The 27,538-nt window shown below is 41.0% G+C and overlaps 2 protein-coding genes across 3 annotated transcripts in view; one reads left to right on the top strand and one right to left on the bottom strand.

The window, feature by feature from the left end:
* The window catches only part of SYDE2 (synapse defective Rho GTPase homolog 2), a 35,846-nt gene extending 25,744 nt beyond the window's left edge, over positions 1-10,102 (bottom strand). The window contains exon 1 of the mRNA XM_037498515.2: positions 9,355-10,102. Coding sequence (XP_037354412.1) covers positions 9,355-10,102 — 748 coding nt within the window. The remainder of the gene's footprint in view (positions 1-9,354) is intronic.
* DNAI3 (dynein axonemal intermediate chain 3) overlaps positions 1-27,538 on the top strand; it is a 149,807-nt gene that overhangs the window by 102,501 nt on the left and 19,768 nt on the right. Inside the window, exon 24 of one of the 2 annotated variants that reach the window (XM_054690866.1) lies at positions 4,597-4,611. The exons of the other annotated variant lie outside the window; for it this stretch is intronic. The gene's annotated coding sequence lies outside the window, so the exon portion shown is untranslated. Of the gene's footprint in view, positions 1-4,596; positions 4,612-27,538 lie in introns of those variants that run through there. 2 annotated transcript variants of the gene reach the window in all.

Here is a 27,538-nt window from a genome sequence, read left to right as displayed (position 1 = left end):
TTTAACATTTGAATAATTTCAACTTGCTACTACAAGAACCAGTTTTTAGAAAACACAAGTAATATTCCTATATTTTCTTTTTTATAAGATTCATTTTATTTATTTATGCATACAAAAACTGGGTTGTAGGCCAGACATGAAGGGGGTGACAGGATTCACCAGAGACAGAGTAGGGAGCAGAACAGGCAGATCTACTGAAAAACACTGCTGAGGGGAGAAGCTGGTGAGACAGGAGAGGTCTGCTGTGCCTTGTGGGTTAGTTCCCTGGTCAGGGCTCAAACTCATGAACTCATGCCACTGTGGCTGGTGATAGCTTGACAGCACTGATATTTAACCCCTGTACTACCAGGAAGGCCCAATATTCCTATATTTTCACATAAAAATTAACTCTGAATAGAACTTTCAAAATAAGTATACCTTACCTATTATTAAATGTATTAATAATTACTAAAATTTCAACCTTTATTTCTTCACCATGTAGTGCAGTAACATCTTATATAGTTAAGTTATAAATATCTAGGGTACAAATAAAAATAAAAATCCTGTAAGGCCCCAGATTAGAATTGGACCTCATGTCTCACAGTAAGTACAATATAAGTATTATTTGCCTGTTCAGGCAAATATTAAGCAGTAAGAATAAATGAGTGAATAAAATAGCCACTGCCCTGAAGAAATTCATAGTGCAATGGAAGACATCAAATAATATGAGCATGTGTTTATATAATGTGATAAGATTCTAAATAAATATATGGCATTCTAGATATACTATATATATAGATATATATATATATACACATATACATGTATTTATCATTTATTACATATTAAGAGGAAAAATGTTTTGGCTTCTGAAGAGTTGCATAAAGCAGGTTTCCATGACAGTCAATAAGCTAAATATATACACTAATATTAATTTATTACACAGAGATAATTAAAACAAAACAACATTTCAAAAAATTTAACATCATTCCAGGTTTATAAATTATGGAACTGTGGTCTTGCGCTACTCTCTCTATATATGTATATAATAGTCTAATAAGGTGATAAAATACATTAAACTATCAGGAGATTAACGACAAATAACAAATTAGGTTCATGAATTATCAAGGCTTTTAGCAACCTCCCTTCTGCTGAAAAAAAATCTCTTAAAAAACATAAATTTGTGTTTTTTAAAATCCTAAACATAATTCAACTAAGCAGATTAATAAAAAAAATTAATATAAAAAAACAACCTTATTGTGTTTTACATTCAATAAATTTCAAGGACTAATCAACCAAGACTCAGAAGGGAAGGACGCTCCAATGAACAAACAGCCACTATGCCAGACATTTATTTTCTCAACAAATAGTGAGTGCCTGTTATGTGCCAGGAATGAGAGATAAAGCAGTTAAGAAACCCTTAACCTCACTTAACCTCCACAATAATCCTGAGAGAGGTTAAGTAAGATTAGTTATATGAGCCTCAAAAATATGAAGAATATGGTCAAGATGTTAGCCCTAGGCTTTAAGTTTAAGCCTGACTAACCTTAAAATCCATGTTCTTACCTACCTCCCCCACACCATACTACCCACTGAAAGTAATACACAAATAATCCTCTCTGAATTTAGCAATATCAACCTAGTTAACCTTATAATAGGGTGATTGCTGGTAAGGATTAAGTTAGATAAAGTTCTAAACACTTTGAAAACTACATAGTACTACTCAGAAAATAACTTGCCCACATAGTGGTGAAGTACTCAAGCTGATCTTATGTTCTCAACTACTATTTCATAATAAATCTGGATGGCAAATAAAAGAGGCAGTACTTGGGTCTCCCTGGTGGTGGCACAGGGGTTAAGTCTCAGCACTACCAAGCTATCATCAGACACTGCAGCATGAGTTCAATCCCAGCCAGGGAGCTAATCCACATAGTGCAGCAGACCTCTTCTGTCTCACCACTTGTTTCCCTCGGCAGTGTATTTCAGTAGATCTTCCTGTTCTACTCCCCATTCTGTCCCTGGTGAATCCTCTTACCCCCGCCCCATACACTTCTGGCCTATACCCCAGCTCTTGTACGCATAAATAAATAAACCTTTAAAAAAATTAAGAACTGAAAATCAAAACATATCAGGAATCACTAGGGCTTTTGGGTTTTAATCGATTATATCCATTTGCCAGGTATATTGAAGTAAAAATCTATTTGACATTTAAGCCCAAATGTACTATTATTTAACAGCATTTTAGACATTAACGGGATTTTATGTGTAGTTTTGACACAATTATAACTTTGAAGCAAAAGCATAAGATAATACAACTCACAATGACTACAAGCCACATCTTTTTCTCACATGTCTCAAAATTTTATATTGACACATTGAGCCCTATCGAAGTTTTTGACATACACAATAAACATGCTTCTACTTGTACTACATTCCAAGGAACTACAATGTGTAAAATAAAGCTACCAGCACACTATATTTAAGCGAATTGGGTATTTTTCTTGATATAAGCACTTAATGAATATGTAATCATAAAAAGACTAATTACACTGTGAAATACAATGCTACAATTTTCATGGAACTACAAACACTTGAAACCAAATAGTCTGGTTGCTCTCTCAGGATATTTCAAAGTACAGGAGACTAACATTTAAAGTTAGAGAGAGAGGGACCTCCCTGGTGGCACAAGGGGTTAAGACACAACCTATGAAGCTCTCCGCAGCCACTGCAGCAGGAGTTAGATCCCCGGCCAAGGAGGTGACCCATATGGCACAGTAGACCTCTCCTGTCTCGCCCACTGCTCTCCTTAGCAGTGTATTTCAGTCAGTCTGCCTGTTCTACTGCCCACTCTGTCTCTGGTGAATCCTCTCACCCCTAACACCTCTGGCCTGTACCCCAGTTCTTGTATGCATAAATAAAATAAATCTTTTAAAAAAAATAAAGTTAGAGATAAATAGGTACATTATTGTAATTTCCAATAAAGGCCAAATTTATTCAGTTATTAAAGATAAACATAAGTAACACTTTATTTGGGGGCAGTATATCTTACTTGAGCAATTCTTTATAAATCATTTAAAGAATTTAATTTTTATCTCAGTTAATTAGATAAAATGTAAATTTCACAGAAATGGAAAACTATTTGCAATTTTCCTTTCCTACCCTTTTTATGCTAAAATTAACATCAAACCCTACTGGCATAAATTTAAAATTACCGTTATTTTTAGAATGTACATATGTACTGAAAGAAGACACAAATAAAAATGTATAAAAACAAGTGTGCAAAGTTGCAAGACAAAAAACTCTTTATTCTCTTGCAAGTATACATCACATGATACAATTAACAGAATCTAATTAAGTTATTTTACTTTGAAAATATGTAAAGGTATACAGAAGTGGCATTAAAAATGTTTCCACTCAGAAAAATATTCTATATAGTGGTGAAATAATCAAGCCAATCTTGTGTTCTCAACTACTGTTTCATAATAAATCTAGAAAACTTACTATTTACTGAACATTTAGCACCCCAGCTCAAAATCATCAGCAAACTTTCTGAGAAATTAGTACTTCAACCTTTACTGAAAGTGTACATACATCTTTCCATAACTTAAGAATTTTTACAGAAATAAACTCTTTTTTTGCTCACTCTCTTTAAATAAAAGTATAAACAAATAAAACTATTCTCAGATAAATAAAGACACAATGGAAGAAATGGACCATGGTTCCCCAACACAGCCTAGGTCAGAGGCAGCTCCCGCCCCACATTGAGACCATGGCCTAAAGCAAAGTATTCTTATGAACAATATATTAAGTTTAGGTATATACAAGGAGTCCTCCTTACAGAGTCAAACCTGGCAGCCCAGATGAATGCTAGAATAAACTTAAGCCTTAGGTATATAGGTAGGTAGGTAGACAGGAAGACAGATTGACTTCCCCAGTAAGCCTAAACGGGGAGAGGGGGTACAATGAAAAGAAGTATTTTTTTTCTCTTTTATTTTTCTTCAATGATGTCCAGCAATAAAAACTCTTTAAGAAAAAGCTATGCAGGGCCTCCCCTGGTGGCGCAGCAGTTGAGCACCGGGCTGCGAAGCTGCCCGCAGCCTCTGCAGTGCTGGTTTGATCCCTGGCCTCCACGGCGAGTCCCACATGGCACAACAGACCTCTCCTGCCCGCCCGCTGCTCCCTTCAGCAGTTTATTTGGTACATCTGCCTGTTCTGTTCCCCGCTCTGGCTCCGGTGAATTCTCTCACCCTCCCGCGCTTCTGACTGTACCCAGTGCTTGCATAAATAAAAAAAAGAAAGAAAGAAAAGAAAGAAAGAAAAAGCTATACAGAAAGTAGAGAATGCACTGAAACTTTTTCAGTTCCATAAAAGAAAACAGAAAGAGCAAGAGGGGAAAAAACATAAAAGAAAAATGAGCAGGATAAGTGTCACTAAAGGGTAAACCTCTAGCTCAATTCCCAAAGCTCCACAAGTCAGTACTCCCAACATTTCACTTTCCCTCTAGAACCCTAATGATGTGGGTAAGGCAATTCTCACAATGCCTGCTTGCCTTTCTCTTGGTTAAAAGCTAAGTGCCAGGCATGGTACCAAGTGGATTATCCTTTTTCATCCTCACAGCATCCTGAGACTGAGGCTATGCGGGATTGAGTTACTTATCCAGGGTCACAAGTCTGGTAAGTGGTAGAGTCTAATCAGAAACTCAGAGTCTGTATTCTGTTAACAGCTATACTATATGGCCTCCTCTCTTGCGGATCCCAAAATCTCATTTTTATTGAGAGATGATAAGATCAGTATGGAGGGAAGTACTTAAAGTTGTCACAATGAAGTAGTAGGTCTAAATTCATACATTAAAAACTGATGCAGAAAGACCTCCGTTGCTTTACTCTAGCAGTAATGCGTTTAGGTATCAAGAATCAGAGTAGTAGAATGTTTTTTCAAAACATTAACAAATGTCTGAAAATAGAAGACTGGGAGCACTAAGAAGTCTAGACACTTACTACCCAAAGTGTGTACCAAAGAGCAGCACCTACACTGGGAGTTTGTTAAAATGCAGAATTTCAGCCCTCAAACTTACTAGTCTACATTTTAACAAGATTCTCAGGGCGCTCCTATGAACAATAAGTTTGAAAACCATGGCTCTATAATTGTGAACCATACTTTTTGAATGACAAAAATCTAAAAAACAGCCTTACTGATTCTCAAGAAATAAACTCCACTTAGAAATGTAGGGCTTTCAAATCAGCATACCACTTTCTGATGAATTTGTAATTCTCAGAGTTTTCCTGCCACCAACAACTCCAATGGCAACCAAAAGCAGAATTCACAGAACTAAAAAAAAAATTCACTTCTAGGATCAGGATGCAGAATTTTCAGAGAGAGATTTAAAGTTAGAAGACAGTCCAAACTTATATGCCTACCATTACTACGGTTAATGCACAAAGAAATTTGTTGGAAAAATTCAGAAAAATAATGAATTTTTTTCTCAAAATTTTTCTCATAAAATTATATCTCATAAAGAGAAGAACTTTTCTATCTCATAAAGGTAAGAAGTTAGACCTACAAAATACTGAGAAAACAATAGAAGGGAATCTGCATTATTAGAGTCAACATCACTTTAAGATATAATGTACAAGAAAATACAGTTAATACTTTTTTTAAAATTATCTAAAGACTTTAGGCAAAATTTTACTAAGGTACATACTTTAAATTTTTTCTTTCACAGATCATGTAGCAGAAAAAGTAGAAACCAACTAAGCTAATTATTTTTAAAGCAGTAACAGACCAAAAATAGTTCAACTTAGTGCTTTTGAATTTATTTGAGTACTACATGCTAATTAAAACATTTATGAAAACTTATTAAGAAGTACAGTTGGCAAATATGAAAATGCTTTCCTAATCTTAAGGCTTGCAGAAACTTGACAATATTTACTACGTGTAATGACTTTAGATTTCTTAAATAGTCATCTCAATTAGGAACAAATTAGCCAACCTATGAACATACATACCCAACTGCATCAAATCACTGACATTATTACACTATCAAAAATTTTAGTGGTTCTTAGTAGGACTCAGAAATCAAAACAAGAAATCAGGGGGTCTCCCTTGTGGCGCAAGGGGTTAAGTCTCAGCACTATCAAGCTATCTGCAGGGAGTTCATGCCCAGCCAGGGAGCTAACCCACATGGAAAAGCAGACTTCCCCTGTCTTGCCCATTGCTCCCCTCAGCAGTGTATTTCTGCTCCCCACTCTGTCTCTGGTGAATCCTTTCACCCCCCTAACTTTGACCTGTACCCCAGTTCTTGTATGCATAAATAAATAAATCTTAAAAAAAAAAAAAAACAGGAAATTATTTTGGCTTCCATTGGCCACATGTTCTCAGAATTTTCCAAAATACCTATACGGATTAGATATCCCTAGCTCATTATTAGTTGTTCTGTAATAAATCCTAAATATAAATGATGTTCTCATAAATGATATTGTATAGAAAAATGTAATATAAGCCTTTTAGGCTACTAAACATCTTTCAATATAATCAAGAATGCACTGCTTCATATGTTTTACAAAATATTATTTATTAGAACCCAAGTAACAGCAATTTGAACTAAATATTTTAAGGCAAAAGTTTAAAATGGATATCACAATGATTTAAAAAATGTACTATGCTAGTATTCTCCCATCTAAAACCTATGCTAGGATTCTCCCATCTTCTTTGCAACTTTGAATAATTTTCCTTTCTATACATTGTTGAAATTCCAGTCATTTTCCTCAATCCAAGCAACTTAATACAACTAATTGGATCAAATCTCTAAAGAACTTTGAATCTCTTTAACCTATATAAATAGGAGTTTTGGAGTCATAGAAACCTGTGTTTGAGTTCACTTAATAGTTAGAATCCATATAGGAGTATATACAAACCATATACTAGTTTGACTAACAACTAGTCACTACTTACCCCTCTGTCTTTTTGGTTGTTGTTGATGTTGTTAAATGACAGTTGTCATTCTTCCACTGGGGAGTCAGAGAGTAGTGATAAAGATTACATGACAACCACATAATGTATAAAGTATAAAGCCAGAATGGTTTTAATAAGTTCAACTCACCTTCATGAAAAATAGTTTAAAAAAAACTTTCCAAATCTATACTAGATACATAAGCATTACACAAATTATATCTTTCCTAAAAAACAAACGGAAAGGAAATAACATCTGAAAAAGTTGTTTAACCAGAGATTAGCTAAGCTTTTAGATTTCTTATAAAATATTGAAAGTCCTATCAAATAGTATTTCTAGTATTTCATTTTAATTTCCCTTAAAGTTAGTTTCATTTGATTCACTTCTTAATGGAAAAAAATCAAAGAATTCATTGTTTCAACATTTATTATACTTAAAAAATCCTTTAATGTTTACACTACAACTGAGGATATTAAAAGCCATCAAATGGTAAATGTTTAACCTTTGCAACAAGAGGGCAAAAAATATTTGACTAAAGTTTTATACACATTTTTGTTATGGGTGAAATTTAACTATCTTATACAGAGTTAATTTAAGTCAAGATCAGAGGAAGTAAAGGTATAATGTCAATAAAGTAGGACACATGACTGATTATGATACTCTACTCCTGGAAACACATTTTAATAGGAATTAAGCATAGAATACAGCTCCCTTGACAACAAATGTACATTCCACTATCCTTTTCTTAAAGAAAATGGAATAAAATTGAGGGGAAAATTTGGCAGGTGTGGATTAGCAATTTATAGATTTTTTTTTTAAAACTTCTCAAGGTTGTATACACTGTAAATGAAACATTTGTTTTGTCCCCACGTTGTGATTGGTTTTGTGAACTTTGTTTCTCCCTACTGTATTGTATTTTATTGGTTAAACAAAGCTAATATATATAAACCCAGTCCTGTAGGACCTGTAATTCTAACCAGAGAAACTGCCAAGTACTGTGACTACCTTACATTTAAGCATTCAGTCTTTATATGTTCACTGAAAGTCTTTATATTAAAGAGTGTAGTTCAAAAGATCAAGTTGGTTTTGGCTCAATTTGAAAGTAAACTTCTTTCAGAAAAGAAGTTTTGCTATTTACAACTTAATTAAGAGATTTCTAGAACTGGTGACCTAAGGCTTCCTTAAAAATTAAAAATCATGCACATGAAAAATAAGGAGCAAACTCCTATTTTCAGGACAAATATACTTAAGTTTACAAATGACTTTTAAATGTCTGCACTCTTATTTTGCTTCTGATTTTTGACGTTTTCCTTTTGATTATAACACACAAGTGTCCTTGATTTTCCACAATAAAAACCTTACTTTGCAGAGGTTTTTTTGTGCGAGGGAGAGAGAAGGAAAACCGGAGGGAAGAAGTATGGGATGTCCTACCTGAGTAAAGAGAAATTTTACTTAAGGAAGTTTTGGTTTTGATATTTTTATTTATTTATTTTTTTTTTTAATAGAGGCATGTTTTATTTATTTATTTATTTGTTTGTTCTGTTTATACATGCACTGGGTACAGTCAGAAGCGCGGGAGGGTGAGAGAATTCACCAGAGCCAGAGCGGGGAGCAGAGCAGGCAGAAGGACCGAAGTACACTGCTGAGGGGAGCAGCGGGCAGCAGGAGAGGTCTGCGCGCCATGTGGGACCCTCCTCCGGTGGCCGGGGAGCAGCCGGGGATCGAACCGGCGCCGCAGAGGCCGCGGGCAGCTTCGCAACCCAGCGCTCAACCGCTGCGCCACTGGTGAGGCCCAAGGAAGTTTTGGTTTTGGTTTGGTTTTGGTTTTTGGTTGTGTGTATGTGCCAGTGTGTGTGTGTGTGTGTGTGTGTGTGTGTGTGTGTGTGTGTGTGTGTGTGTGTGTGTGTGTGTGTGTGTGTGTGTGCAAGCGCGTGCCTGGGAAAGAGAAGGGGGAAAAAGTTGTAATGAGCAAGATGACTGTTTATGAAGCCCGTAAAGTCTACCTTGGATCAAACTCAAACTCACAAACTCCACAAAAGTCTCCACGGATTTGCCTAGAGCTACAAAGAATAAAAATCAAGGCAGCACCGCCCATCTCTAAACCTACTAAAAGCGTGTGGTGAACTTAACCTTTACTCAAAGTGGCGCTTAGGAGCAGGCGCACGGGTTCTTAAAGAAGAAAAAACAAAGCCCCAAGCCCCAAGTTCCTCGAGCCTGTGTGTACACACACACACACACACACACACACGTGTTGAATGCCTGAGAACCTCGAAATCGCATTAAGCTGCCACTTATATGACACTTACTTTGGCACCAGCTCGTGGCTGTCTGCAAAAACCTAACTTATTCTTCGCTCTTAAGACAGAAGCCTAGCTGATCAACACCAAAGCTCCAAATGTTAGCATTCCGATTGCAGAGCAGCCTACCTGTCAGCGTAATTCTTTGATCTGGAGCAACCGAGAGCACTCGGTTTTCACGCATTTTCCAAGCAGCCAGACTGGGGGAGGTTGCCCGCTCTCCCGTGACTTTGGGGGGTGTCTCCCGGGCGCGACCCTTCATTCCAAGGGACAGCAGGCGTCCTTTGTACATCCACTTCTGCAGCTTCTTGACTGTCACCGCGGGAGGCTTGAGGAAGGGGAGCCCCTCCTGGCCGTCTCCTTTGCAGCTGCGGATCACAGGGGACCCCGCAGGACCCCCGAAGGAGCTTCCGGAGGAGCAGCCCGCGTCCTTGGAGCTGGGGGTCAAGAGGCCAGAGGGCGCCGTGGCCCCGGCTCTGCCTGCGCTCCAGCCGTCCATCCTGCCTCCACGTGGCGGGGGCTCGTCAGGGTCCCCACGCCGGCCGCCCCTGATCCAGCTGTCGCTCACCCACCGCTGCAGGGGAGGCTGCTGGGCACCCGCTCGGAGGCTGTCGAGGCTTCGGCTGTAGGGCAGCCGCATCCGAGGAGTCCGCCGGCGGCCTCCCCTCGACTCCCTCGGAGGCGACCTGGGCGGGGACACCTGCTGCCAAGGACGGCGGCCGCCTCCCCGCTCCCAGGCGAGGGGGCAGGCTCGGCGGTCCGGGGCGCCGCGGGGGGAAGGCTGCTGGCGCGCAGCCCGGGCTCCAGCAGGGCAGCCGCTGTCCGCCCAGCCCCGGCCGCCCCGCCGCGCGCCCGAGTCAGGGGGCAGGTCGTGCATGGCCTGGATCAGCAGATAATAGGCCTCTCGCAACTGGGTCTGCAGCCTGCCCGTCTCCAGGCGGCCGCCCTCCGCCCCCGGGGAGGAGCCCGCCACCGGGGGAGGCGGGGGCCACCGCTCCGCCTCCGCCCCCTCGGGCTGGGGCGCGCGCGGGTCGCCGCCGGGCAGGTTCTCGTAGTAGTCGGCGTCGTCGTCCTCCCGCTCGCCGGCCTCGGGGCCCGGCGGGGCGCGCGGAGAAGCGCGCGTGAGCCCGCGGCCGAGGGGGGCGGCCTCCTTCCCGCCGCGCTGCCCGGGCCCCAGCGCCCCCGCCGGCTCCGGACGCTCTCCCGGGACCCGCGCCGGCGGGGGCGGCTGCAGGCTCAGCCCGGCTCCGCCCGCGTGCTCGCGTAGGGGGGCGCCCGGAGCACCCCCGGCGTCGCCCTCAGCAGCCGAGGAGGCCGCCACCGTGGCTGCCGCGGCCGCCCGGAGCCCGAGCGCCCCGGTGGCGCGGGGACCCCGCCTGTCCCGGAGCCTGGACAGGGTCCTCCGCAGAGGGTCCGCCATGCCCTGCGCCTCAGCAGCCAGGCTCGCCCCGGGCGCGCGGAGAGGTCCGAGCCCCGTTCCGGAGAAAGCCGCGCTCGCGGAGGCGGCTCCCCATGACCGGCGCTGGCCCTCGCGGGCTCCTCACATACTTGGCATAACTCAGCCGCGGAAGGGTGGGGGAGGGCGGCGCCGCCGCAGAGCGCATGCCCCGAGCCCCGGGCCGCGACGGGGCGAGCGGGGTGCGAGCCGCGGAGCTCGGGTCCTTCCGTGGGCGCGCGGTGCGCGGCGCGGGCGAGGCGGGGGCGCAGCGAGGGAGGTGGGCGAGGGTGCGTGCGCCCCCAGTCGGGGTGCAGTGAGAATCCAAACGAGGGAAAGAACGTGTGGGCTCGGGACAGGCGCCTGCAAAGTTTGCGTTAGGGAGACGGAGAAAGGGAATTTGCCCCCCTGGCTGCCACCCCACCACCTTCCCCCTGGCCACCATTGCAGGAGGCGTGTCTAAGGCTGCAAGTCCTGGCTTGAGAGAAAACAAAGATTGTTTTGACGGACAAAGTGTTAGTACAGGTGTATCTCACTTAGTGCAATGTATGCTGGAAACGTTCTGAGGCGCTCTCATTGCATGGGGGGTTACCTCTGCAAAGGAGATTTTCAGCGAGGCCTTATCAGTAAGGAGCCTTTCGTCCAAAAAATCATCCCTGGGTCTCTTGTCTTTTTTTTTTTTTTTTTTTTAACTCCCTCCCTCCCCCGTTTAATTCGTGCCAACACGAAATTCTGACATCACCAAAACTTGTAAAATGGAGCTGCAATTATCAGTGTCTCCATCTCTCCAACATCACTGCGCCGGACTTCGTTTTAGTTAAAACATGAGTTCAGAAACAATTGACTGAAATTGAGAAACCATATTGTTTGAAACAATCAACGCTCTTAAAAATATTAAATCCCGTGTTTTATATAGGAGGAAAGTACTTCCTGTTGCTAGAGATCAAACGAGCTATCCAGTGATTGGTTTCAGTTACATTTTTTTAATGTTTAGATATTAGAAAGGAGCTTTGAGCAGCAATTTAATTCCTCACACAGTACCTGCACTATTAAATGCTCAAGAACTATTTCTTGAATAAATGAATGCTTGCAAAACTGAACACTGATACAAGTTAGCCCTGACTTGCCCTATTTCTAACTATATTTCTTAAAGTAAGTTCTTTTTTGTCCACCATTCAAAGGTTCAGATCTCTAAAGGCGCTTTGATCTTTATTATCTTTGTTAGTACCTAGTCTCTGCCCCCTCTAATAATTTCACCTGCATCTCTTTCTGTAGAAAGTTTACCCATCCTTTAAGACACCACTCAACTCCCTTTTCTCTGAACCCATGGCTGGTCTCCCAGATGGACATGATCTCCCATTCTTTCAAACTCTATTAGTATTTTATTCATACCCTCTCATAGTATATTTATTGTTTTTTGTTTTATACAAAGCATGCCCTATCTCCCTTACAAGAAAATTCATGAATTCCTTAAGGGCAGAGATAATTTATAATTGACTTTTATACTCCACAGAGTATTTATAAGTATAGCATTTTGTATACTTTTTGTGATGAATAAGTATTTTTTAATTAACATCAGTTTTAATTTAGAGGAAACAAATGACTTTAATTTTCACTCTATTACCTAGCTCTCCACTAGACCATGATATTGAGTTGTTTAACATCCTTTCAGTAATGAATAAAAAACAGTTTGTTAAATAATCTTAATTTTAATCTCAGAAAATGCTATGAAGTGCTACACTATAATTTACATACATTAGTATTTATAGTTCTATAATATTTTTCCCTTGGAACAAGGCCATTTAGTGAATAGTCAAGGCATAAAATTATGTCCCAGTGAAATATTCCCACAGGAAATGACTGATAGTAAAGCTGCCAATAATAGTCTCTATAAACACAATTTGATCTCTATCTCAGAAATTGTTTCCATTCCAAACTCTAGGTTACACAATCATCTTATTCTTTGTAGTTTACATAGCTGCTAAGAATACCATCACTTACATACATATGAAAAAATGAATAGAAAAATATAACCTTGAAGGTCTCAATTCATCCCTAATTCAACTTATCAACGAGTTGAGGGCTTGTAAAACACGTTACCCAAGATAAAATACTGTGCACTGTTTTAAGTGTTTCTCAGAACCAAGTCTAATATTGCATAGAACAACTCAACTTAATGCAACTATAGAGTAGGGAATGTTCTATTGCATAAATTCAGAATTTAAAAGACATATTTAGTTGGGTCACAAGAGAAATTATCATGGCAGTTATGGATATATGACACTACTTAAAATAACCGTAAAAACTCAAATCCGGGCCTCCCTGGTCGCGCAAGGTCTTAAGCACAGCACTATTAAGCTATCCAAAGCCTCTGCAGCACAAGTTCAATCCCCAGACAGGGAGCTACCCATATGGCATAGCAGACCTCTCCTGTCTTGCCCGCTGCTCTATCTCTGAAATATAGCAGAACAGTCAGTCCTCCTGTTCTACTCCCCAATCTGTCTCTGGGCAATCCTCTTACCCCCTATACTTCCTGTACCCCAGTTCTAGTATGCATAGATAAATCTTTAAAAAACAAACCCCAAATCCTATTTTTCTGCATGTGCATTAAACTTCAATAAAAAGATTATAAAATCTTAACAAAAATATAACCTTAAGAGGACAGTGTCCATAGAACTTATATAATATATATTATAATTAAGACAGGAACATAAGCTATTATTTGTAAAATCCTTTTTGTATTTTAAGAGTTTATATTCCATTTCCCTTATCACAATTTTCATAGAGTTCTAATTGACAGATTCCCATGAAAATTAGGGGATGGGGAAACATATTTGCAACGTTCATACTTGTTTCTCACTTAGAAATCATTTTGACACCCCATGAATTAGCACTTATGTGTCAGCACTGTCACAAAAGATGAAACAAAATGGGCTAACAGAGTTCCAGTAAGGCAGGGAGCCAAACTAGAGATGGGATAGGACTGACTCAGTCTGGGAAGAGGGGAGAGAAAAGCAGGGCAGGTTGTGGCAGAGGTTAAGTTTAACAGCAATAGAAAGGAAATGTCTACTTATGTTACGGTTATTTTCTAGGCAATTTAGAGTTCATTTCTGTCTCACTGATACTCATTCTTCCATTATATTCTTAGTGGTAACAAAGGCAAATTTAATTCTAGTGTTTTGTCCACTTCTCTCTCTCTAAACTGCTTTACAGGGATCTTCTGGTGTAGACCTGCCTGGTCTGCTATGCAGTTCCATCAATATTGTGTAAAAAGTGCTTCTCTCTAAAGCTGAACACATTACCGCTGCCCTGAGAATCAAAGATGGCATGTCCTCAATAGAAGGACTGGCGTGTATGCTAGAGGTTCAGGGACAGTGAGAGGATTCACCAGAGACAGAGTGGGGAGCAGAACTGGCAGATCTACTGAAATATACTAATAAGGGGAGCAACAACAGGTGAGACAGGAGAGGTCTGCTAAACTATATGTGGGTTAGCTCCCTGGCTGGGATAGAACTCAGGCCATAGAGGGGGAGCCCCTTGGCCACCAGGGAGGTCCCGTCAGGAAAGTTTCAACACTGATTAAACATTTGATGATACTGAGAAATTACTGTAATTTCAGGAACAAATGTTTAAAGTCCTTCATCTTTTAGAGGCAAGTTTTAAAATACTGGTAAAATGATATGCAATTAGAGATTTGTTTCAAAATAATTCAGGACACTGGTGATGTAGAAAAGTGAACTTGAACTTAGAAACTGAGTAATATCTACGTGGGCGATTGTAATAACAGTGTCTCTAATTCCACGCATTTTCTTTTCACACAGTGTTTTTACATTCACATTAGGCTAGTATTGAATGCTTAATCCCACCCAAAAAAAAGGGACGGGAGAATATTATTTTTGATTACCTAAAAGAATATTAAATCAACACTGCTAGGATTTCAAAGACCATGTGACTATCACGCTTCTACCAATTTGTTCTCAAGGAAATAAAGTGTTGTCCATGCACACAACAGCTTGCTACATGAGTAGTCACTTTTTCTTTGTGTTGGTATGTCTGCTTGCAAAACTTTCTTGATTTGTATGATGAGACAGCATTACCAAAAAAGGAAATATTTATTTCATGAAACACCATTTTGATTCAAACAGCAACGCAATGATTTTGTACCATATTTTAGGAAAATGTTTTCTTGACAGTGAGTTCTGCTTAACCATAGAAATAGTAGGGACTGGAATTTTTTTCTAAGGGGATGATAGTGAAAATAATGCTTTTTTGTTTCCTTTCTTTTTTTATTTCTTTTTGTTTTTTAAAGATTTATTTATTTATGCATGCAAGAACTGGGGTACAGGTCAGAGGTGTGGTGGGTGAGAGGATTCACCAGAGACAGAGTGGGGAGCAGCCCAGCTTGAAGGTTCCATTTTAAATTTGACCGACTGGGGGACTGTATCTCCTGGTAAGGGTGATTTGTTTGCGTGTGTGTTATTTGAGATATAACTGACATATATTAGTGTTATGCATATAAGTGATTTGATAGTTGTATATATTGTGAAAGTCCAGGTAACATCTATCATCATACATGGTTACAATTTTTTTCTTTTTTCTTTTGAGCACTTTGATAATCTATACTCTCTTAGCAATTTTCAAATACACAAATCAGTATTACTCTCTCTAGCCACAATGTTGTACATTACATTGCCAGTTTGTTTCTTTTATAAATGAAAGTTTGTAACTTTGACTCTTTTTACCAATTAACCTCTGCACATGTTTGTAATTTCCCATTTTTTTTATTTTAATAGGAGTAAGACTTAAAATAGATGCAGGCAACTATTAGTGAACATAGTTTTGAAGAGGATAAGAGGATATTGATATCAAGGTCCAAGAACTGTAATTCTAGTCCCAAACTAAAGTGGTATGGTAGAAATTATTTGAAAACAGACAAAACATGTGTTTTTTTTTAAGATTTATTTATTTATGCATACAAGAACTGGGGTACAAGAGGCATGGGAGGGTGAGAGAATTCACCAGAGACATAGTGGGGAGCAGAACAGGCAGTCGGACTGAAACACACGGCTGAGGGGAGCAGCGGGTGAGGCAGGAGAGGTCTGCCACACCATGTGGGTATCTCCGTGGCCTGCTGGGAATCAAACCCACACTGCAGAGGCTGTGGGCAGCTTCACAGCGCTGCACTCAACCTGCTGCGCCACTGGGGACACCCAGACAGAACATGTTTAAATCTTAACTTGAATAATCATATATCCAAAAACCCCTGATCACAGAAGTGAGTTTTTGTGAGTTCTTTCTCAATTCTAAACCATTCTTTCGCCTTCCTCCTAAAAATCCAGAACTCTTATGGGTTAAACTATCCCACTTCCTGTCTCTGCTTCTTCCAGTCATTTATCAATTTCATCAATTCTAACATCTGCTTACTGATTCTAACATTTTTCTTGTTATTACTTTGGGTGATTTTATTATTTACAAATAGGGTGCATCTAAATGTTCTGGTCTACCAGTTTCCTGAATTTCCCTAAAAATCTTAGTACTGAGCTTCCCTGGTGACCTAGGGGTTAAGTCTCAGTGCTACCTCAATTCGCCCACCCCACTCCACCCTCTCCTGTTGCCCTTGCTCCCCTTAGCAGTGTATTTCAGTAGATCTGCCTGTTCTGCTCCCCACTCTGTCTCTGTGAATCCTCTCACACACACACTCCTCCCCTCCCCATCCCCCATCTCTGGTTTGCACCCCAGTTCTTCTATGCAAAAATAAATAAAATCTTAAAAAAAATAATAAAAGTAGGGCCTCCCTTGTGGTGCAAGAAGTTAAGCACAGCACTACGAAGCAATCCACAGCCTCTGCAGCCGAGTTTGATCCCGGGTGGCCAGCGAGCTACCCACATGGCACAGCAGACCTCTCCTGACTTGCCTGCTGCTCCCCTCAGTCAGTCTGCATGTTCTGTTTCCCACTCTGTCTCTGGTGAATCCTTTCACCACCACCTCCCCATACCTCTGGCCTGTACCCCAGTTCTTGTATGCATAGATAAATAAATCTTTAAAACACTCAGGGGAGATCTTCCTCATCTTCTACTACCAAATAGGCTAGCAACTAGCATTATTTGTGCTTTGATACTCTGTCTCCTCATGACCCCACTGTACCTCCTCTGCACCCTCATAACTGATGACCTCCCCTTATGCCTCACTGAGGCCAACTGTGACTTCTTCTTCAGTAAGTTAATATACGTTTTTATTTCCTCTGTGCTAAAATTGGTTTACTGTTTTGCTGAGTATTGCTAGGAGGACAAAGAAGATAACAGTCAGTATAGACGGAGCTTGAAAGCGTTACACAAAGTGAGTGGTTAGGCACAAAAGGCTACATACACATTGATTTCATTTATATGAAAGGAGGTATGATTGCTAATGTGTATGCTTTCTTTTTAGGGTGGTGAGAATATTCTAAATTGGATTGTAGTGATGGTTGCAAACCTTGTAAAATACTAGGAACCACTGAATTACACATTTTAATTGTATCTTAATTTAGGGTCTCCCCTGGTGGCGCAGATGGTTAAGTGCCACGCTGTGAAGCTGTCTGCAGCCTCTGCAGCATGGGTTCTATCCCAGCTGGCCAGCGAGGGTCCCACATGGTGAGCAGACCTCTCCTGCCTTGCCCGCTGCTCCCCTCAGCAGTGTATTTCCTCAGTCTGCCTATTCTATTCCCTGCTCTGTCTCTGATGGATCCTCTCACCCTCCCGCACATCTGGACTATACCCTGGTTCTTGTATAAATAAACAAACAAACAAACAAATAAATAAACATTTTAAAAAATGTATCTCAATTTTTAAAAAGGGAGCACTGTTGTCTTGCCCCTTTATTTTTAACTATATTCTCAGCTAATAATCTTGGAAAAATCTCAATTAAAAATGTTTTAAGGAAACCTTTAACTGAAGATTGGAGATGTAAGTAAGAGTAGCTTTCTGGGAAAAGAAAAATACTGGATGGTCTCACTCATAGCAGGAATTTAGAAAACCTAAATAAGGGACCAGGAAAAAAACTGATTATAATAAAGTAAAAATCAAAATCAACAAGCAACTATAAACCAGAGATACTCTACAAGGGGTGGAAGAGGGAGTAGGATCAAAACAAGCGGGGGTGGGGGGAATTGTATGGGTCCTATAACCAATATGAAAACACATACATTGTACAAAAATGAAAAATGATGTAAAAAATGTATAAAATAAAAAAAGAAGAAAAAAGGGAAAAAAAGTAGCTTTCTGAAAGCTGTTTCACTGGGTGATTGCTATGGAAAATCAGAAATGCTTTCAGTTAAGGCGATAACAGTCAATATAGATAGATGAACCTTGAAAGCATTACGCAAAGTAAGTGAAGTTAGGCACAAAAGGCCATACATACATTGTTTTTTCAATAGAACTTTTAGTGCTGTGTATTCAACAAACAAATACCAACCAATACTAATGGCTAGTGCCTCCCTGGTGGCGCAAGGGGCAAAGCAACGCACTATGAAGCGATCCGCAGCCTCTGCAGCATGAGTTCGAGCCCCAGCTGGCCAGGGAGCAACCCACATGGCACAGCAGACCTCTCCTGCCTTGCCCACTGCTCCCCTCAGCAGTGTATTCCAGTAGATTTGCCTGTTCTCTTCCCCACTCTGTCTCTGGTGAATCCTCTCACCCCCGACACCTCTGGCCTGTGCCCCAGCTCTTGTATGCATAAATAAATAAATCTTTTTTTTAAAAATACTAATGGCTTGAAGTCTGCTTTTCTCTATCAATTACCAAATTAATTCAAATCTAGACTTACAAAATTAAATAAACAAAAAGATGTTTCTGACTCCTTCAATCTCTTACTACCACCAAGCAATCAAAAATAAAAGTCTTTTCAGCATTTAGAAATAACAACTTCCTTTCAATTCCTACTGAAAACTTATGGTTCTCTCATGTAAACAACACCAGAGAACATTACTTACACTTAAAAGAAATAAACTGCTAAGAAAAACCATAATTACACTGAAAGAGAGAAGTAAGTAAACACATCTTTAGCCTTTGTATTCTTCCACTGGAGGATTTTCTCTAAGATGCAAGGTAAAGAGTGACACATTACCTAACATTTTGGAATAGCAGAGAACCAGTTTGTGGAAAAAACACAAACCAAAAGCAGTCTGATAACTTCTCTCTTGATTAAAATTATCATCCAATTACTCAGTTATATAATAAGAGGGAATTTTAGGTAAGCACTTATTTATTAACTATTTCAGGTAATTCAGAAGGAATGCTAGACCCTTTTTACACTACAAAATCTATGCTCACTTTCATAAGAACACATGCCACTATTAATAGTTTTACTTTAAAGTAAATTTTTTTAAAGTAAGCTACAAGCACTTTTTTTAAAGATTTTTATTTTATTTATTTATTTATTTATTTATTTATTTATTTTTGTGGGACCCTCGCCGGTGGCCAGGGAACAAACCAGCACTGCAGAGGCTGCGGGCAGCCTCGCAGCCCAGCGCTCAACATCTGCACCACCAGGAGAGACCCTAAAGATTTTTAGTTTTATTTATTTGTGCATGCAAGAACTGGGGTGTAGGCCAGAGGTGCAGGGGCTGAGAGGATTCACCAGAGAGAGAGAGAGTAGGGAGAAGAACAGGCAGACAGACCGAAATACATTGCTGATGGGAGCAGCGGGAGAGACGGGAGAGGCCTGCCGCGCCATGTGGGACCCTCGCCAGCCAGCTGGGATCGAACCCGTGCTGCAGAAGCTGCGGACAGCTTCACAGAGCAGCACTCAACTGCCTGCGCCACCAGGGGAGGCCCTAAAGCGTTTTTTTAAATCTGATGAAAGTGACGCTTTCTCTAAAATCACAGGTAATTTGGGAAATACAGAAGAACAAAGGGAAAAAAATTCACATATACTCCTCCCCCCACATCACCAACCATAACTATTAAAGCAGAACTCAACTGCACAGGAAGCCTCATTGCTGGGAAACCACTTTTCAATATTTCCATGATATAAGAAGTAATATTAAAATAATACTCTGATAATACAGAACAATCATCCTAGAGCAGGACATTTTATTACAAACATCAATATGCTATGTGTTCCAGTTTATCTGATCTAATATGTCTGAGGGAGAAAAAGTAAAAAACTTATTTGAAAACAGTGAATTCAAATAACCCATGCTGCTTCCACCAGGACCTCTTTAATATACATTAAAAAATGCTTTTCATCAAATGCACAAGTTCACTAATCTGAAAACTTTTTTTTTAACTATGCAGACCAGTCGGCAACCTCATAATTACATACCCAAAGATTGTTCAAATAAAAAGGGAACAAAGCTCCTAAACAAAGTTCAATGCCTAAGTCAAGACTGCCTGGAGGTATGAGAAGTTTTATGTCTCTGTTTACCACAAGAGTAGATTAAATAAATGCATATTTAATATATGAATCATAGGTATGTTTGGTCCACATGTAACAGACAGAAGCAAGAGAATTTTTTCTCTGCTAAAACGTTGAACATACACCCACAGGTCCAGGTAGTTTCCCCTAGAATAAGTCATGACAAAGGCGATAAAGTATCTACGAAACAAAAGCCAAACTAGAGTTTGGGGTGTGGTGATTCTGGGTAAAATCCTACTCTATCTCTTAATTACAACACAGAATATTGATGAAAACCTATGTAAGGACTTTGACAAGTAAACAGTAGCAGTTGGACTGGAGAAGACCAGAGTTCAGAAGACCACCAAGTTTGTGGTGAATCTGCCTTTTTTCCCCTTCAGTATCCCAACCTGAATGGAGTTTTAACCCTGGGAGTCACACAGGGACCCAGAAAGGGAGAACTCTAGGAGAAGCCCTCTTGCTCTCTCTCCGAGATGAGAGGGAACTACTGATGCTTAAAGAAAGTACAAAACTCAGGCCTCCCCGGTGGTGCAAGGGGTTAAGCACAGTGCTGTGAAGCTATCTGCAGCCTCTGCAGCACAAGTTCCATCCCCAGACAGCTAGGGAACAACCCACATGGTGCAGCAGACCTCTCCTGTCTCACCCGTTGTTCCCTTCAGCCATGTATTCCAGTGCATCCGCCTGTTCTGCTCCCCACTCTGTCTCTGGTGAATCCTCTCACCCCCTGCACCTCTGGTCTGTACCCCAGTTCTTGTATGCATAAATAAATAAATCTTAAAAAAAAAAAAAAGCCCAAAACTCACTAGGGGTGTCCTTTTCTCTGGTATCTTTTTTTTTTTTTTAAGATTTATTTATTTATGCATACAAGAACTGGGGTACAGGCCAGAGATATGGGGGGTAAGAGGCTTCACCAGAGAGAAAGTGGGGAGCAGAACAGGCAGAATGACTGAAATACACTGCTAAGGGGAACAGCAGAAGAGACAGGAGAGGTCTGCTGCACCATGTAGTTAGCTCCCTGGCTGGCCGGGGATCGAACTCATGCTTCAGAGGCTACAGATAGCTTCACAGTGCTGTGCTTAATCCCTTGTACCACCAGGCAGGCCCTTCTCTTGTGCCTTGTACTCCAGCTCCAAAGCAGTCCTGTGGTGGTGAAGGTGCAGGGCACAGTGGGAGCCTATAGGAGCCTACGTTGAAAGGGAGGTAAACCTTTCTTTGAATAGCAGAGCTATGGCCCCAAGAGAGTACATCAAGCCCCCATTGTCTTGTTATCTCTTCCCACACTTCTGTTGCTAGGCCCAGGATACAAATATAGTCATAAAAGCTTGCAGCAGAGCAAGGAAATTAAAGCCTCAGCTTGGTGGGACCTCACTTGTAGCGCAGGGATTAAAGACAATGCTGTCAAGCTGCCACCACTGGCCACTGCAACATGAGTTTGATCGCTGGCCAGGGAGCTGGCCCACATGGTGCAGCAGACCTTTTCACTGCTCCCCTCAGCAGTGTATTTTGGTAGATCTTCCTGTTCTGCTCTCCACTCTGTCTCTGGTGAATCCTCTCACCGCCCCCCCCCAAAACACCGCAGGCCTACACCCCAATTCTTGTATGCATAAATAAATAAGTCTTTAAAAAAAACCCTCAGTTTGGTGACCTAGGGACCAAAAAGGGGGGCCCTGATAATCTGGAAAGGACATGGGAGATTGTTCCATAGACTGGATGTTATTTCTCCACTCAATTCATATGTTGAAATGTTGATGGTATTAAGAGATAGGGTTTTTTGGGAGGTGAATTAGGTCATGAGGGTGAAGCCCTCATAAGTGTGGTTAGTGCCCTTATAAAAAAAACCCCAGAGAACCCCTTCACCCCTTCCACCATGGGATTCAGGGCAAAGACAGCTATCTGGAAACTAGGAAGTAAACCCACATCAGGCACCAACTCTGCTTATGCCTTAATCTTGGATTTCCCAATCTTCAGAATTGTGATAAATACACTGTGAAAAATAAATGTTAAAGCTATCCAGTCTAATGTGTTCTTGTTATAGCTGCCCCAGGAGACTGGCACAGATGTACATTTGAGCCACACATTGTAACAGGGTGGTGCCTCACTCTGGGCCTATCCTGCTTGGGTGGACTTTTACCTACAAGGGGATGGATAACTTTAGGTGCTTGACTTAGAAACTATATTCTTTGCCTTTCCTGTATTGTTTCCTAATTGCATTAAAGTTCCTTCCCATTAAAATCTCATATGTTTTGTGTTGATGCAGCGGATGGCAGAACCTATTTAGAGCAGGCAGGTTTGGGGGGTCTGGGATGTCCTTCTAACTGCCCTGTAACACAATGAGTTATGCACATATGGATCTAATCTTAATCAACATACCAGAAACACTGAGAACTGGTTAATAAATACCCATATTCCATCTCCGCCTCCAGATGACTAATTTGTGGACTGGTCTGAACTGTGCTACAAAGAGCTGAGCTGATACTGATTGAAACCAGAATCCACAGAGGGTAATGTTGACTGAAATAATTGCCATTGGGAAGCAAACTGAAAATTTAGTAAAAGAGAAATCTATTAAAGAAGTTATTTAGAGCCTAACAGAGGATCCCAAATTCTCTGAGACTAGACCCTGCCCTCAGAATTTTTGACTTAGGTTTCTATAATTAAGTTAGGAGCACATAAAGAATACGTGATTATTTTTTCTTAACAAAGTAAAGAGGACATCTTGTTAATTTCTAACATTTTCAGTTAACAAAAGAAGGTTGGTTTCTAGCAAATTTAGCTAATTAATAAAGGGGAAACATGGTGCATAATTTTAAAGCAATTCCTAAATCTTATAGGGCTAATTTAGCTAGAGCTTTCTGTGTTTGGGAAGATGGATGACCAAAGTTTATTTGAATCTCTTATCCTAAAAGTACCACTGTAGATATAAGGCTGTAGTCAGATAATTCTCTCATATTCCTTCATCCTACAACTTTCAACCGTGAAGGTGCTAGATCTGTGGATTTTTGGAACATTCCCTTTTTTTCTCACTATAGGGTCCTTCATAGTAACCAAGCCATCAATCTGCTGCTGACTCCAACCTCTTTTTTTTTTCTTTTAAAGATTTATTTATTTATGTATACAAGAACTGGGGTACAAGCCAGAGGTGCAGGGGTGGGGGGGAAGTGGGAGGATTCACCAGAGATAGAGTAGGGAACAGAACAGGCAGATTGACTGAAATATACTGCTGAGGGGAGCAGTGGGCAGACAGGAGAGGTCTGCAATGCCATGTGGGTTAGTGCCCTGGCCAGGGATAGAACTCAGGCCTCAGGTGATAGCTTGATAGCTCTGAGACTTTAACCCCTGCACCACCAGAGAGGCCTTTGTTAAGATTTTTTTTTTTAAAGATTTATTTTTTTCATTTATGCAAGTGCTGGGGTACAGGCCAGAGGCACGGGAGGGTGAGAGGATTCACCAGAGACAGAGCAGGGAACAGGACAGGCAGACTTATGAAACACACTGCTAAGGGGAGCAGCGGGCGAGACAGGAGAGGCCTGCCATGCCATGTTGGACTCTTGCTGGCCGTCCGGGATTGAACATGCACTGCAGAGGCTGCAAACAGCTTTACAGTGCAGCGCTCAACCACCTGCACCACCAGGGAGGCCCAAGAATTTTTTTTAAGATTTATTTTATTGGGCCTCCCTGGTGGCACAGCTTCGTAGTGCTGCATCTTAACTCCTTGTGCCATTGGGGGGCTCCTTCTTTTATAATCACCTTAATTCTTATATTTATATATTGAAACTCCATCAGAAACCCCATAAGAAAATGTTATAGCTTTGGCTCTCCACCATCAAAAATATTTTGATAGGGCCTCCCCGGTGGCGTAGCGGTTGAGCACTGGGTTGCGAAGCTGCCTGCAGCCTCTGCAGCGCCAGTTTGATCCCTGGCTCCCTGGCCACTGGAGGAGGGTCCCACATGGCACGCAGACCTCTCCTGCCACCTGCTGCTCTCCTCAGCAGTGTATCAGTCAATCTGTCTGTTCTGTTTCCCACTCTGTCTCTGGTAAATCTTCTCACCCCCACACCTCTGGCCTATACCCCAGCTCTTGTATGCATAAATAAATAAATCTTTAAAAAACAAAAACAAGAGGAAAAGAACAATCTATTATATATACCCAGATATATACCATTTCTGTTGCTTTTTTTTAAAATTAATTTATTTATTTATACAAGCACTGGGTACAGTCAGAAGTGCAGGAGGGTGAGAGAATTCACCAGAGACAGAGAGGGGAACAGAACAGGCAGAGTGACGAAGTACATTGCTGAGTGGAGCAGTGGGCGTGGCAGGAGAGGTCTGGACCCTCACCCAGCGGCCTGGGATCTAACCGGCGCTGCAGAGGCTGCGGGCAGCTTCACAACACAGCGCTCAACCGCTGCGCCATCAGGGAGGCCCATTTCTGTTGCTCTTGCTTCATTTCTTCAATGAAAGTAACTGGCAGAATGGACTGGATGCTTTCCCCTCAACAGGGCTTTCCCCCACAATCTGCAACTTGCAAGTATTTTTACCCTTCTCCTACTTGCTGATCTACTTTGATTTCAACCTTTTACCTACTGGAAACTCACCTGAGTTTCTATCTGCTAGTAGGAAATATAGACCAATTGCTTGCTTCTCTTCCCATATGGAACTTAATGGAGGAGAACTAGAACTTATGGACATACTTTTGTGCCAAGCACTAAATCAAATATCATCTTATCATCTTATTTATTTCCCGTAACTCTGAAAAATAAGACTCATTACCTACACTCTCTGAGAATTAGGACTTACTACCCTTACTTTACAGAGGAGAAATCTGAAGCTCAAGAACGGAAAGTAACTCACCCAGGCCCACAGAATTATTACAATTACAGTTAGAACTATAAAATATGAAGTTACTTTTAAAATCTACAATAAAGACATTCATTTGATTCCAGAGCCTGTTTTCCCTTTATACCCAACTTCTTCCCCAAACACCAGATTGGTTTTCTCCCCACTCTAACCACAGTCTTTACCCTCAGCTTATCAAATGTTCTTTTGGCTTTTGGCTATTGTCTTCAGGAAATCTAAACCAAGTCATTGATGTTCTTGGAGAAAATGCCCAATGAGAAATTAAACGAAGACTTCTGATTTACATGGGTGAGGGAAGACTTGGCAAAGGAGGCAGGACGCGAATGTTGGCTGGATAGAAATGAATGGAAATGCATCCCTGCCAGTGGAACAACTGGTGGAATGAAGAAAGGCACAGAGGTGGGAAAACACAGACTGTGTGGGAATACCAAGGGGTCTGCTTCAATTAGAATGTGGGGTTATTTTCTGGGTAAAAGGAAATGGAATAAGGGGTTTAATACCCTATCAGGAGGAATGTCTGAGTCAAAGCTATGCATAACAAAATAAGTGAGTGCTTTTTCCCCAAATGGAAATCACAAAGAAATAAGTAGCAGTTGCTGCCAAGAACTGTCAAGGCTGAAGGGAAGCACAGATTTCATTCCTTAGCATTATGTTAACAAAAGAATGGCCCAGACTATAAACTAATTCTTCATGTAAACATTCCAAAACTTCTCTGGGAGAAACAGAGAGTTTGGTATGCTAAAAGATCCAAGAAAACTAGTTTATGAGGTCAAATGCAGGCCAGACAGAAAAGCACGTGGGAATTAGGAAGATGAGTTATAACTAAAAAGACAACCAATGAAGAGTCCATCAGAAACCTCCCGTTGGGAAGATGTGGAGCAAGTATTCACCAACATTAACAAGATGAGCAACAGCAAGTACAAAAGCTGAACTTGAACTCATAATTTAATGATAGGTTTTTAGAAAAAATGCAATGGTTTTCTCTCCAAACATCCTAGAAATGTAAAACTTCATCCTGGCACTGCAGTTAGCACACACAGAAGTGGACATTTTCACCACAAATAATCTCTTGCATGCTTTATAGAGGCAGACATTTCTCACCAATAAAATAAGAAGGATTGGGCCTCCCCGGTGGCGCAGAGGTTGAGCGCTGGGTTGCGAAGCTGCCGCAGCTGGTTCGATCCCCTGCTGCTCCCCGGCCACTGGAGGAGGGTCCCACATGGCGCGCAGGCCTCTCCTGCCGCCCGCTGCTCCCCTCAGCAGTGTACTTCGCTCCTTCTGCCTGTTCTGCTCCCTGCTCTGGCTCTGGTGAATTCTCTCACCCTCCCGCGCTTCTGACTGTACCCAGTGCTTGTATAAATAAATAAATAAATAAATAAATAAAATAAAGACCAAGAGTTCCTTTTAAAATAAAATAAAATAAAATAAAATAAAATAAGAAGGATTGCTAGTGATTTCTGATCACTTGTGGTCAAAAGAAAGGAAGGGAATGATATTCTTTGTGGCCTTTGAAAGATAAGCAATGGGTAAAAGTTTCCAACTTGGTTCATTTAGTCATGTCCTCTGAACAAAAGAACTAAATTTCAAAAATACCCATGGTTTTTATAGGCATAGTGCAATGTTTCAAGATTTTGTACTTAATTTGAGACAGAATTTTGGTGCAGAAAACTGCTTCATGTAGTCATATCCAATTCTATACAAAATTCTAAATGTGGAATTTTAATTCTAAAATTTAATTCTAAAATTCTAAAATTTCCTGAATTTTACCAAATTTGCCATTCTTTTCCACATCTCCACATTTTTTATGCCTGACCCTAAATGCATCTTCCCTTTGCATTCATCTGACCCTCCCCTCCTTAAGCCCTTCAGGATCTTATTGCTCACAGAATATATTCCAGACTTCCTTCCTTAGCCTACAAGGGCCTGCAGGATATGACTTCTACCTTCCACCCTCACCTCACAACACTCTGTCCCCCACTCTCTAGCCATGCGGGTCACCTTTATATTGCTCAGATCTGAAAAGCATTTTCTGCTCAGAGACTTTGCACAAGCATTCCTCTTGCTCATCCTTCTGGTCTCAGCCCAAATGTCACTGCAATAAGGAGTCTTGAGTCAATACAAATATCACAAAACAGTAATTATATTAATATATAATATATATAATTAATATTTCTTTGTTTTTATTTTTAAAAAATATTTATTTTTATTTATTTATGCATGCAAGAACTGGGGTGCAGGCCAGAGGTATGAGGGAGAGAAGATTCACCAGAGACAGAGTGGGGAACAGAAGAGGTGGATCTACTGAATTATACTGCTGAGGGGAGCAGCTGGTGAGACAGGAGAGGTCTGCTGCTGCCATGTGTGTTTTAGCTCCCTGGCTGGGGATCCAGCTCAAGTTACAGTGGCTTAGCACTGAGACCTTAACCCCTGTGCCACCAGGGAGGCCCCAATAATTCTTTATTAATATATTTTACTTGTTTACTATCTATCTCTCTAACCACGATATAAATTCCATAGGGGTAGGGATTAAACACATGTAGAACCCAATATTCTTCATATTTCAACTCAAATATTTTTTCTTATCCTCAGAGCAAGGCACCTGGGCAATAGATGGTGAATGAGTGAATG

This window comes from Talpa occidentalis, unplaced genomic scaffold (genome assembly GCF_014898055.3).
Source record: "Talpa occidentalis isolate TD23 unplaced genomic scaffold, MPIMG_talOcc4v2.1 talOcc4.9, whole genome shotgun sequence".
NCBI classification, from domain to species: domain Eukaryota; kingdom Metazoa; phylum Chordata; class Mammalia; order Eulipotyphla; family Talpidae; genus Talpa; species Talpa occidentalis.
This window is presented reverse-complemented; position numbering and strand designations above follow the sequence as displayed.